The sequence below is a fragment of the Hyperolius riggenbachi genome, chromosome 12 (assembly GCF_040937935.1).
Source record: "Hyperolius riggenbachi isolate aHypRig1 chromosome 12, aHypRig1.pri, whole genome shotgun sequence".
Taxonomy (NCBI): Eukaryota; Metazoa; Chordata; class Amphibia; order Anura; family Hyperoliidae; genus Hyperolius; species Hyperolius riggenbachi.
This window is the reverse complement of record NC_090657.1, coordinates 16872961-16886146: the sequence shown is the minus strand read 5'-3', so window position 1 is coordinate 16886146 and position 13186 is coordinate 16872961. Positions and strand designations below refer to the sequence as shown.

The window sequence follows — 13186 nt, the reverse complement described above, 5'->3', positions numbered from 1 at the left end:
CCCAGCTACATTACCATCACGATGGCAAGTTACCGTATTTTTGGGGTTATAAGACGCTCCTGACCATAAGACGCACCTAGGTTTAGAGGACAAAAAATGGGAAAATAATATATACTAAACATGTTGCATCCAAGGTGAAGGGGCATCGTGTAGATTATGTCCCGTTGTACCTTTTGTCTCCCCCTTGTGTCCTCATGTGTCCTTCTCTAGGCCTCTTTGTCCCCCTTGTGTCCTCCTTTATGCCCCTTTTGTGAGACAAATTCCAAGACAAATTCCTTGTAAGTGCAATCGTACTTGGCGATTCTGATTTATCATTCAGTCTTGTGCCTGTTCTGGTCTTCTGATTGTTGCTACAAAGAATCTGCCCTCCCTAGAGTCATACTACCGCATTGTTTATTAGTTCCTTATAAAATGTTGATTTGCTAGCTAGGTTGTAAATAACAATTTCTTCCTTCTAGGATTAGCTAGTGTTTCGATTTCCTGTGCAAAATCGATAACTTTGGTTTATCGATTGTACATACAATCGAGATTGCATCATATATGGACCCAGTAACCTATCTTTAACGTCACATTGCTCACAGTCCTCAAGCCTTTGGAAGTGACTATTCCCCGAACGTTGACTGGAGCATGTTGGACGTGATTGGGCTGGATGCCATATTATGATAGCGTTGGGGTCTCTTTGCCCTTTCAATTTTGAGAGTGTTGGCAGTGAAATTACCTGATTTCCAGCGTGAAATCGATATTTTTAGTTGTACATGTATGGGCACCTCCAACCAATCTTAACCATTTACTGCGCACACAGTGAATTTGCCTCCAGAAGTCTCTAGTGCATGAGAACTGCATGGCAATCGTGGCCTAGTAATACGGGATTGGTGAGTGATTGTCACATTACATATTGTCGACATCGTTGCGACAATCTTTAGCATTAGTCTGTTCACCGTACTTCCAACCATCGGAGGTGACTATTCCCCAAATAGTAACGGGAGCAGATTAGATGGGATTGGCACGCTCTGTCACATTACTACCTTCTGACGATCCAGCAACCGGTCTTTTAACGTCGTTTAGACGGGATCGCTGGGCTGGATTGTCACATGCTCCTTTGTGGTTTTCGATTTATATTTTCAAGAAAATATCCTGGAAATGGAGTAACATGAGGTAACATTAACTTTGTTGTAACTTACCTGTACTGCTGCTCACTATTGCTGTCTAACTTGATCATCTCTGCCCTTAATTCTGAATTCTGAACTGCACAGCCTACAAGCCACCCCACCAAATAAAAATAAACTGCACTGATAAACGACTAAACGTTGCTCCATTGCCCTAGGTAAGCCCACCACCAAGTATCCTCCAACCTCTGCTACACCATTTTCCCTACCTATTTTCACCACCACTCCCAGTGCAACAGTATGTATCCCCAACACATCATTATGCGTACCCCCCTCATACCTCCTCCTCTTTCCCTTAATCACCCGCCCTATTGGTGCCTCATGTTCTGGCTCCATCTGCTCCTCCCCCTGGTCCCTTGTCCACTGCTCACCACACATCCTAACTCCAGGCCCACTCCGGTCTCCCAGCCCCCCCGTTCCCCTCCTCATACTTCCCACCTCACCCACCACAACCAAATTTACCCACCTAGCCCCTCTCCCCGCCGCACCTCCCACCCTCCCCATACCCACGAACATTCTCGCCCCAATCTCATTCCCATCCGCCCCATACTCAGACAATCTCTCCCTCTATCTGGCGCTCTCTGGAATGCCAGATCTATCCGCAACAAGCTTACAACTATCCACGACCTCTTTATCTCAAAAACCCTCACCTTTCTTGCCCTTACTGAGACCTGGCTCACCCCCTCTGACCTGCCTGCAGCTGCAGCCCTATCCTACGGGGGTCTACACCTCAGCCATACCCCAAGACCAGATAACAGGCCTGGGGGAGGGGTGGGCCTACTCCTCTCCCCATCCTGCACCTTCCGTGTCCTTACCCCTCCCCCTTCTCTTTACTTTACCTCCTTTGAGGCCCATGTTATCCGCCTCTACCATCCCCTCCCAGCCATTATTGCAGTCCTATACCGCCCCCCCTCCAGTACTATATCGCACTTCCTAGAAAACCTTGCCTCCTGGCTCCCACACATCCTGTCCTCCGACCTCCCAACAATCATCCTCGGAGACTTTAACATTCCAATTGATGAGCCTACCACCTCTGCTGCCACTCAGCTTCTCTCGCTCACCAACTCCCTTGGTCTCACTCAGCATACTAACGCCACAACCCACAGTGCTGGTAATACCTTGGACCTAATTTTCTCCAAAGCCATCGCACTTACCACCCTGGACATTACACCATTCCCCATCTCCGACCACCACCTCATCACCTTCACCCTCACTCCATCCAGCACCCCCTGTCCCCCTCCCCAAACTGGACGTTGGCTGAGAGATCTGCGCAACCTTGACCCCAATGTACTAGCCACACCCCTCCACTCTCTCTCCTCCTCCCTCCCCAGCCTAACCTGCCCCAACGAAGCGGCAGCTCAATACAACAGTAACCTCTCTGCAGCCTTAGACCATGCGGCTCCCCTGACCTTTCGTACCAACAGTCGCCCCAACCCCCAACCTTGGCACACTGCCCTCACAAGAAAACTACAAAATGAGACACGAGCTGCAGAACGCAAATGGAGGAAATCCCGCAACAACAATGATTTCCTGGGATACAAGACCAAGTTGCAGACGTACCATGCTGCCCTCGCTGATAGTAAACAGATATACTTCACTCACTTGATCGCTACCCAAGCCTCCAACCCACGTCGTCTTTTTGCCACCTTCAATGCCCTACTTAACCCCACACCTCCCCCCCCAACCTCCACCCTCTCAGCCACTGACCTATCAAATTACTTTATCAACAAAATTACAACCATCCGGAGGGATATTTCTCTCCTCCACTCTATCGCCCCCGCCTCCCCAGCACATCCGACTCCTTCCTCTTTCTCCTCCCTTACCTCCTTCAATCCTGTCACGGTGGAGGAAGTCAACCAGCTGCTGGCAACTTCACCTGCCACTTCCTGCCCCCTAGATCCGGTCCAATCTGATTCTCTGCGCCCACATTTTTCTGATCTGGCCCCTGTCCTCACCCATCTGTTCAACCTCTCCTTCTCCACCGGCATCTTCCCCTCCGTATTCAAACAGGCCACTGTGCTTCCCCTACTAAAGAAATCTTCACTTGACCCTGCTCTGCCATCCAACTACCGCCCAATCTCTCTCCTCCCTTTTGCCTCAAAAATTCTTGAACGCCTGGCCCACCAACGCCTGACCAACTTCCTTAACTCCAACTCCCTTCTCGATCCCCTGCAATCTGGTTTTCGCACAGCCCATTCTACAGAAACCGCCCTCACCAAAGTGGTAAATGACCTCGCCCTTGCCAAAGCCGAAGGTAAATACTCCATCCTGCTCCTCCTGGACCTCTCCTCGGCATTTGACACTGTCGACCACTCCCTCCTCCTCCACTCCCTGCAGCTAATGGGCATTCAGGACCTAGCCTTAGCCTGGATCTCCTCCTACCTCTCCAACCGCTCCTTTACAACATTTTTCAATGGCTCCTCATCCACTCCTACACCCCTCTCAGTTGGTGTTCCTCAAGGTTCCGTCCTAGGACCCCTACTGTTCTCACTCTATACTGCCTCAATTGGCAAAATCATCTCCTCCATGGGCTTCAATTACCACCTGTATGCCGACGACACCCAGATATATCTCCACACCCCAGACCTCTCCTCCTCTACCATGGACAAAGTCTCTGACTGCCTCACATCCATTTCCTCCTGGATGGCTGCCAGGTACCTGAAGCTTAATTTGGACAAGACTGAGCTTCTAATATTCCCACCCCGCACAGCTGCACCCCTCCCAGATCTGCACGTCACTATTGAAAATACTATAATCCACCCTACCTCCCAAGCCCGCTGTCTAGGCGTTACTCTGGACTCTGAACTTTCCTTTACCGCCCACATCCAAGGTATTGCCAGATCCTGCAACTTCCACCTCCGCAACATCTCCAAGATCCGCTCCTACCTGTCCCCTGACACCACTAAACTCCTTATCCACGCCCTTGTCATCTCCCGCCTAGACTACTGCAATTCTCTTTTATCTGGCCTCCCCTCTAACCGTACTGACCCACTTAAATTGGTAATGAATGCGGCAGCCAGACTGATACATTCTTCTCACCGCAGCGCCTCTACAACTCCGCTCTGTAAAGCACTACACTGGCTCCCCATCAGCTTTAGGATCAATTTCAAAATCCTGTGCTTTGCCTACAAATCAGTGCACAAGACCTGCCCAACCTACATCTCTGATCTGGTCCACAGGCACATACCAGCCCGCCCCCTCCGATCCTCCAATGACCTGCGCCTAGTCGCACCACGCATAACTCAGTCACACGCTCGATTGCAGGACTTCACCAGGGCCGCCCCTACTCTCTGGAACTCTCTCCCACCAGCCGTCAGACTCGCCCCCACCTTTAATTCCTTCAAACAAGCTCTCAAGACTCACCTCTTCACGCTCGCATACCCCCCTACACCAGCACTATAATATGTTCTGTTAGACCCCCTCTCAAAAGACGCACCTATTGTCTCCACCCCACCCTTTAGATTGTAAGCCTCCGGCAGGGCCCTCCTCCATAACGTATCCAGCTTGATTATGCAATCTTACTCGCAACCACCCCTCTTGTAGACTCGAACAGTCTCTATTTTGACCTATGACACTGTATTGTTATTAAATCATTTGCATGATCTTGTTTTGTTGTGAGTTTCCGTATGTTCTACCTGTATGTTAACCCATTTATCTATTGTGCAGCGCTGCGTAAGATGTTGGCGCTTTATAAATACAATAAATAATAATAATATTAAATGGCTGAGGATGGATTATAATAATAATAATAATAATAATAATAATAATGTTACAGGAAAGGTCTTATTACCGGTCTGCTTGGTTGACATATTCTTATGACTGCTGTTATTGTAGATCGTTCCTTGTTCTGTTAAAGACGCATTTCCGTCTAATAAAAAAAAAATATATATATTGATTAAAATTACAGAAGTCAAATGTTTTGTTTTAGTTTTTAGACTGGAAAAGGCTTCCGGACACTCACATACACGGCTAACAGTCCTACTTTAGATTGACTCAGATCTTACTACCATAATATAAACACAGTGGTGAGTTAAAGCAGAGTTCCCCAACCCTGTCCTCAAGGCCCACCAACAGTACATGTTTTCCAGGAAACCACAAACCTGCACAGGTGGGGTAATTAGTGTCTCAGGAGAGCTGACCTGTGTGGATTTCCACAAATCATGTACGGTTGGTGGGCCCTGAGGACAGGATTGGGGAACTCTGAGTTAAAGGAGTGGTCCAAGGTAATTAAAAAACTAAATTCTACTTACCTGGGGCTTCCTCCAGCCCCTGGCAGCAGTCCTGTGCCCTCACCGCAGCTCCATTCCCAGCCGGTGGCTCGGGGTTCCCCCTGGTGTAGAAGCTGACCTCACCAGGTAATGCCCATGTAATCTTTTTCAGAATGCACTGCTATGAAAAAACACATACTAACGCATTAAGTGTAAAAGGACACTTAGTTTCCCCATCAGATTCCGCTTATCTCCCTCCCCCCCCCTTCATGATTGGTTACTAGTCGCCCTAGTGGGCATGGTTTTAGGGTATATATTGAATTTGGCTGCACATTGTCTTTTGTAACAAACACAGACAACAAACACAGAACATTTATATCGCGCTTTTCTCCTGGCGGACTCAAAACGCCGTAGCTGTGCACAGGGCCGGATTTGAACTTTTTGCCGCCCAAGGCCCACTATGACCAGCTGCACCCGGACCACCCGCATCCTAAACTCCCCCCCCCCCCCACATGGCAGGGATTAGATTGTAGGGTCCTCTAAGGACAGTTAGTGACATGATGGAAGGGATTCAATTGTAAACTCCTCGGCGGGCGGCACATTTGGTGAGTGACAGGCGGCTCAGAGAACACTAGTGCCTGTTTGCTGCCCTTTCATCCCCTGAGTGCCAGATCCGGCTGTCGGTAGACGCCCACTGCCATGTTTAAACTCTGTGTTGCAGGACAAATGTTCAGCACACTAACTGCTAATGCCATCCTGCTGCCCTCAGCCCGCCCCTTGCTTTCCTGGTGCCCTAGGCCATGGCCTATGTGGCCTTGCCAGAAATCCGGCCATGCCTGTGCACCCTCATCTCCTCTCTGTCTTACTGGCATGGGCAGGAGACTCTATTCCACTGAGCTCTCTGTTTGGCGAGTTGACAAAGACCTATAGGGCCGAAAGAGCGGGCTGCTTTTTTGGATACTTTAATAAAAGTAATTGGGCTATAATTTCATTGTGTGGTGCCAATCCTTTGGGGTTTTCGATTTATATTTTCAAAAAAAAAAAACATGGATTATAATAATAAATAAAATAATGTTACAGGAAATTTCTTATTACCGGTCTGCTTGGTTGACATATTCATATGACTGCTGTTCTTGTAGATCGTTCCTTGTTCTGTTAAAGATGCATTCCCAGCTAATAAAAAAAAAATATATATTGTTTAAAATTACAGAAGTCAAATGTTTTGTTTTAGTTTTTAGACTGGGAAAGGCTTCCAGACACTCACATACACGGCTAACAGTCCTACACGGCTAACAGTCCTAAGGCTAACAGTCCTAAGGCTAACAGTCCTAAGGCTAACAGTCCTAAGGCTAACAGGCTAACAGTCCTAAGGCTAACAGGCTAACAGTCCTAAGGCTAACAGGCTAACAGTCCTAAGGCTAACAGGCTAACAGTCCTAAGGCTAACAGGCTAACAGTCCTACACGGCTAACAGTCCTAACTTAGGACTGTTAGCCGTGTAGGACTGTTAGCCTGTTAGCCTTAGGACTGTTAGCCTTAGGACTCCTAAGGCTAACAGTCCTAAGGCTAACAGTCCTAAGGCTAACAGTCCTAAGGCTAACAGTCCTAGTCCAAGGTAATTAAAAAATTAGTAAGAATTATACTTACCTGGGGCTTCCTCCAGCCCCTGGCAGCAGTCCTGTGCCCTCACCGCAGCGCCATTCCCAGACGGTGGCCCAGGGTCCCTTCTGGTGTAGAAGCTGACCTCACCAGGTCATCATCTACTGAGCCTGCGCAAGCGTCGCTGTCAATCATGCTGACATCGTCTGGGCTGTACTGCGCAGGCGCAGTAGTTCTGCGCCTGCGCAGAATACTCCAGATGACGTCAGCGCGACTGAGGGAGGCTCTTGCACAGGCGCAGTAGATGCTCGTCGGCATCTACACTGTAGGGGACCCCGGGCCATCGGATGGAAGCGGGGCTGCGGCGTGGGACATATTGGCTGCCAGGGATTGCAGGAAGCCCCGGGTAAGTAGATTTTTGTTTTTAATTCACCTTGCATCTGTCCTTTAAAGGATACATGAGGTGACATAAGCAGATGTGTACGTACAGTGCCAAGCATATAAATAACTATGCTGTGTTCCTTTTTTTCTTATTATGCCTGGAAGAGTTAAACATCAGGCATGCAAGTGGCAGTTTCTTTCCAGTCTGGAGCCGCATACACATGCTGAACCATTGGATTGGACTTCTTATCAGTATTATCAGCTCTTTGAACAATAGCAAAAGTTGTGAAAGCATAAAAGACCGCTGTTGAGCTTGTGTATGGGGCTTGAGTCTGGGTCAGACTATAATTATGTAACCATCACTGATAAGGAATTACAACTATAAAACACTTTCCACTTTCTGAGAGCAGCAAAGAGATAAAAATCGTTTATAGATTTTAGCTCTAGCATACTTCAATGAATGTGCCATTGGGCAGTGACAATGAAACAGTAAAAATGTAAAAAGTAGATTTAAATATAAAATAAAACTGGAAAATCATTTTTAGGAGTAAGGGCCCATTTTCGCTGAGCCGCATGCATCTGCAAGACGCGCGGCGGCACTTCCGGGTCTGCGGGGACGCAGACAAATTCCATCAGCTGTGCCATGCATTCACAGGCTCCACCACCATTTTGAAATGCCAGCCGAATTGCTAGCGCCGGCGGCGCTATTGTTCCCTATGGCAGAGTTTTGCGCGATTTGCCTGCGGGGATACCCTGCGGTTTGAAACGTGCCCCAAGTGGATAGATACAATTGTTTATTTCATCAACTTATTTTCACCTCAGGTTTCCTTTAACTGGTTCCATTCTAAGGTTGTGTATATAATCACCAGTCTGTTACTATACTGTTCCCCCCGAGGCCCCCCTGTGTTCTGCTGTCCCCCATAAATCAAACTGCCATGCTAGCGACACGCAGCATGTCGCTAGCAGGCTGTTTACATGTTGACTGTCACTCTCCGCCGCTCCCCTGCCTCCTCTATAGCGCCGCTCCCGCCTGCGTCCCTTCCCTCCAATCAGCTGACAGGCATGCAGCTAAGGTTTTTGTGACCCCAAGCAGTCCATAACTTGAGGCCTCCATCCGGCAAAAGATGGATAGCCACACCTCAAAACAAAGCGGGGCGCACCGCTGTGAAAAATGGGCGTGGCGAAAACATGATGTGGATGTAGCAAAATACTAGCAGATTTTAGGCTAAATTGCCCCCAGGGCGAGGGCGTAAAATGCACCCCCAACGTGGAGACAGGTATAGGTGCCCACAGTATAGGTAGCCAGCTATAGGTCCCCCCAGTATAGGTAGCCCATATCATTGCCCCCAGTATAGGTTAGATAGGTAGGTGCACACAGTATAGGTTAGATAGGTAGGTACCCCTCAGTATAGGTTAGATAGGTAGATGCCCCAGTATAGGTTAGATAGGTAGATGCCCCCAGTATAGACAGGAGGGGGGGAGCGGGCAGAGAGAAGTTTCCACTTACCTGCCTCATTCCTGCACACAGCTTCCATCCTCTTCCTGTCCCGGCGCGCGTCGCATCGGTAAGAGCTCCTCCTGTGATGACATGCGGTTACGTCATCACAGGGGGCGCTGTTAGCAACAGACGCTGCACGCAGGGACAGGAAGTATATAGAAGCTGTGTTCAGAATCCAGGCAGGTAAGTGGAGACTTCTCTCTGCCCGCTCCCCCGCCACTATGCCCACCCTCCTGCCACTCCGCTTGGCGCCCCCACCTGCACCCTAGCCGCTAGCAGCTGAGTGAGACTCCCCGCAGTGTGAGGCCCCAAGCGGGGGCATGGCTCGCCTGTATGCTGGCGGTGCCCCTGTCAGCTTGCAGAGGCGGGGAGGGAAGGGACGCAGGCGGGGAGCTGCGCTATAGAGGAGGCGGGGGAGCGGCAGAGAGTGACAATCTACATATAAACAGCCTGCTAGCGACACGCTGTGTGTCGCTAGCATGGCAGTTTGATTTATGGGGGACAGAAGAGCGCAGGGGGGGCCTGGGGGGGGGGGGACAGTATAGTAACAGAGGCTGGCGATTATATGCAGAGCTAGCCTCTGTGTGCGAATAGGATTCTTAAAACCCACCTCGGCTTCTCTTTAAGGTTCCTCACATTTTTGACACTTGCGCTGTGCGCTTTTGATACAGTAACTTTTTAATTACTTTACCTTTTTTTTTTTTGTAGTACAATCTAGTCTTTCACTGGGTAATGTTATAATTTAAGTAGGCCTCAGTTATTTGGACTGAGTTAGTTAAAAAGGCTTGGGGAGCAGACCTGCCCTTTAAGGGGATTTTCTCATAGAGAGAAAATCTTCAGTTCTGTCAGAACTAGAACATACCAAGAAGCTGTTCTATGGACAAGGCCACAGGTCTCCCTGACCTGTGCATGTACACCACTAGAACAGTAAACATCAGCCATATTTACCAAACACCAAATTCTTGTATGCATGTCAAAGGCCTCATTGAATATTAATCGAGTAGGTGTGTATGATGACACCATGAGGGGGTCCACCAATAGTCTGATTTAGGGGATGGCGAAGATGATGTCATATTTAACTCTTTCCTAGTCGGTATTAAACCCCGAGTGAGCGATGGGAGCTCATTCTGCTTCTTACTTTCACACTAGCTCTCAATGCTGACTGGAACCTCTGAGTATTTTTCATTCTATATGTAATCTGATATAATGTATGCTGTACATAGGTAGGCTAGTGTAACGTAGGTTAGAAAGAAGGTACCTGGTTGACTTCAGCAGGAAGTTTAATCAAGAAGCTTGTAACGCAACATGAAGATTGGCGTGGCTAGGATATGATGAACTGTATCTATCTGTATTTCTGTTTCCTGAATAAATAACGTAAATATTGAAGAAGCCTGAGGAAAGTCCATCTCCTGCTTGCTGTGTTGAGAGTCCAGTTATCTCACAGTCCGTGAGACGCAACTATAAGAAGTTGCTGGTGCCGGAAAAAGGTGATTAGAACAGTTTATAACAATGGTGCCGATTAAACCCTCCAATGTCTAGCAATAAAAGCAGACAGGGGCCCGGGGCCGAAGAAGTTTTCAAGATATTCCACAGCGACACAAGCGGAATAGACGCGGACTGGAAAAGCTTATCAACCTGATAAGTGGTGTGCGTGAGCCAAGCACACGGGCTGCAATTCGAGGATATCAGCGGCGAAACTCTTGGACGTTACACTTTAACTGCATGTGCACAGCAGTTAAGCCTAAATTGGATCGCAACGGGACACTCCGGGGCCAGCTTGCAACTTGCTGCGGGAGATCGATCCGCTGAGCCAGTCCAGTGTGGGGACGGAGATAACAGGGGAACGGAGATAACAGAGATAACACGCTCAGAAAGTTCTGGGGTCCAAACAGTTTCGCGGAGAAGTTGCGGAAAGCTGATGAATTGCCACGAGTCCGCTGATCAGGCATGTATGATTTACGTTGTTATATGGCGTTATCTGTGTTGTATTTGGTGTTGTGCAAGGAGTTGTTAATGTGTACATTCTGTGTTAATTGCAGTTTGGAGTCTGCATATTTCTTTACTTTTGGTGTAAAGCGTACATAGTACGGGCTTTAATGTTTCTGTAATGTATGTTACGGTTTAGAATGTGGTTACATCCACATTTGTCACCGGCATGTTTTTTTCTGCTGGTGGTATTTGCTGGGTTTGTTTTGTTTTGTTTTTTGTTTTTCTCTCTCCCTGTCCAGAGACTGGGAAGGATGCCAGATGTGTGTGTGTGTGTGTGTGTGTAGGGGGTTCCCCCGCGGCAGAGAGAAGCCAGCAGTGTTTCAGTCTGTTAGTAGTGGATGAGGGGGAGAGGGACGGGAGAGAAGAGAGGAAAGCGAGTGAGAGACAGTGGTAAGCTGGGTTTTTTTTTTCTCTTTTTTTCGGTGAGCTGGGTAGACAGGAATGCACAGCCCATGTCTCTGGGTCACTTTAAAGGTGGGAAACAGTTTAGAGCTACAGCTGAGATAATGGGTGAGTGGTTTTTTTGTTTGTCTTTCCTCGGTGCGTTTCCAGTCAGTGCTGCTAAAATGTTTCTAAATGTCTGCATATGTGTAATGTTGTTGGGTCAGCTCCGGCTGATAAATGTTCATCTCAGAAGAAGTTTCTAGCTGGGATGGTAACAGTTAAAGTGGTTTGGAGTTGTATAGCGCACTCGGGCAGTTCTGAGTTATGTCTGCAATGTAGAGAGAGAGATTTCCACGTCACTGGGTGATACTAAGGTATATAGCATTTAGAATTGCAGCTGGGACAAGGTTTTTTTTCTCCGGTTGTGAAGGCAGTGTGTGTGGCGGAATGCTGATCTTTTTGCACTGTGTATCGATGCTATGTGTAACTATGCAGGAAATGTTTGTTCTGTTGCTTTTGTTTTTCTCCTAATGTGTATAGGATTAAGAGGTTGCTATGGGAGCAGCCATCTTAGCTGGCAGTCCAGGACTCAAAATGGCGGCAGTGGGGAGGGCCCGCCCCCAAGAGTCATGGCCCCCACACGTCCGCCCCCAAGAGTCATGGCCCCCACACGTCATGGCAGGGGGGAGGAGGGGCTGGGGGATCCACGGCACGTCAGGCTGTGCTCGCGGCTCCGGGCAGAGCAGCTGAAAGGAATGGGGGTAGAAATACAGAGACATTCTACTGAGTATCTCGGATCCTGAAGTATTTCCCCATAACCTGGGTCCATGGAAAGGAATGCCAGAATACGTGCACCAAGCTATTACTGTAAGACTAGCATGGTCACGGATAGGAAGTGTTTCCCAGCTAGGTGCAGGGAGACACGTAGCAGCGCAGATCAGGAAAGTATCTGTACTGAGTTGCTTACGGGATTATTCCAGTAAGTGGGGCACCTTAATGGGTGGTGCAGCATGAGTTCCCAATAGATAAAAGGGGGGACAGTGCATCGGGGGGGGTGCCGGAGTTGGAAAAAAAGGGAGTTGACCAATCCAGGTATCCGTCGCCGCTGCTGCAGAGCGGTAACGTTTTTTTCCGTTTTTTGTCGTGGACAGGTCCGGAGTTTGACTAAGAGGTCTATGCTGGGCTGTGGCTGGTTTTTGTGCGTTTTTTCCGTCCACTGATTGGTCAAATATGTTTTTTCCAGCTCCTATCAAGTGTAGCACAAAGAACAAGAACTGACAGCAGTTCATGGGGCAATTATACAAATGAAAGAATTGCCATTTACAGAGTGACAGTGTATCAGGACAGGTTTGCCATACGACTACCTACCAAGTGGGCATTCAGGGATCTGCATACAGGCATTTGATGCTGGAATGCTTAGCCCTGCACCCTGTGTAGTTTAAGTGCAAAGTGCTCCTTCCTACAGGGAGGCAGCCATTTTTTTTTGTAGTATGGGGGTAGTAGCACGGCAAACATTGGTCAGAGGGTACAACACACAGAACTTCTAGCAGAGCTGGTATCGCAATGAGGTTCTAGATAAGTAAATGCGATAATGAGTAAGAGCATTGCAGGCTCACCTGCAAAGCAATAACAGGTGTGGCATCCGTAATCTGTGCATGCGACGGCCGCGCATGTACAGATAGGGGGGCGGGGGATGTGGAGGGAGCTTGCAATGAGGTGAGAGCTTCCAAAGGTGAAGTCCACGGGAGCATATTTTACACAGATAAGTACTTTGGATAGTACTTAGGTAGGGGAGAGAGGTTTAACTCCAATCTACCAAAAAGAGTAAACAGAGTTCATGAGAACCATAAAGCAACGAGATCAATTACGGTATATATTGATCAATTTAAAGTGTACAGAGTACAAGCCGCAGGTCGAATCCCAAATCATTAATAAGAATTGATTTGTTTGTATTTCGATTTC

At 48.3% G+C, this 13186-nt stretch overlaps 1 protein-coding gene across 4 annotated transcripts in view; it reads right to left on the bottom strand.

The window, feature by feature from the left end:
• The window catches only part of LOC137541434 (allergin-1-like), a 92305-nt gene that overhangs the window by 61943 nt on the left and 17176 nt on the right, over window positions 1-13186 (bottom strand). Inside the window, exons 1-3 of one of the 4 annotated variants that reach the window (XM_068262721.1) lie at window positions 6639-6674; window positions 6470-6547; window positions 4957-5034 (exon numbers count right to left, since the gene is read on the bottom strand). The exons of 1 other annotated variant lie outside the window; for it this stretch is intronic. In XM_068262721.1, coding sequence (XP_068118822.1) covers window positions 4957-5034; window positions 6470-6494 — 103 coding nt within the window. In that variant the 5' untranslated portion in view covers window positions 6495-6547; window positions 6639-6674. Of the gene's footprint in view, window positions 1-4956; window positions 5035-6469; window positions 6548-6638; window positions 6675-13186 lie in introns of those variants that run through there. 2 more of the 4 variants (XM_068262718.1, XM_068262719.1) reach the window with 2 other exon arrangements.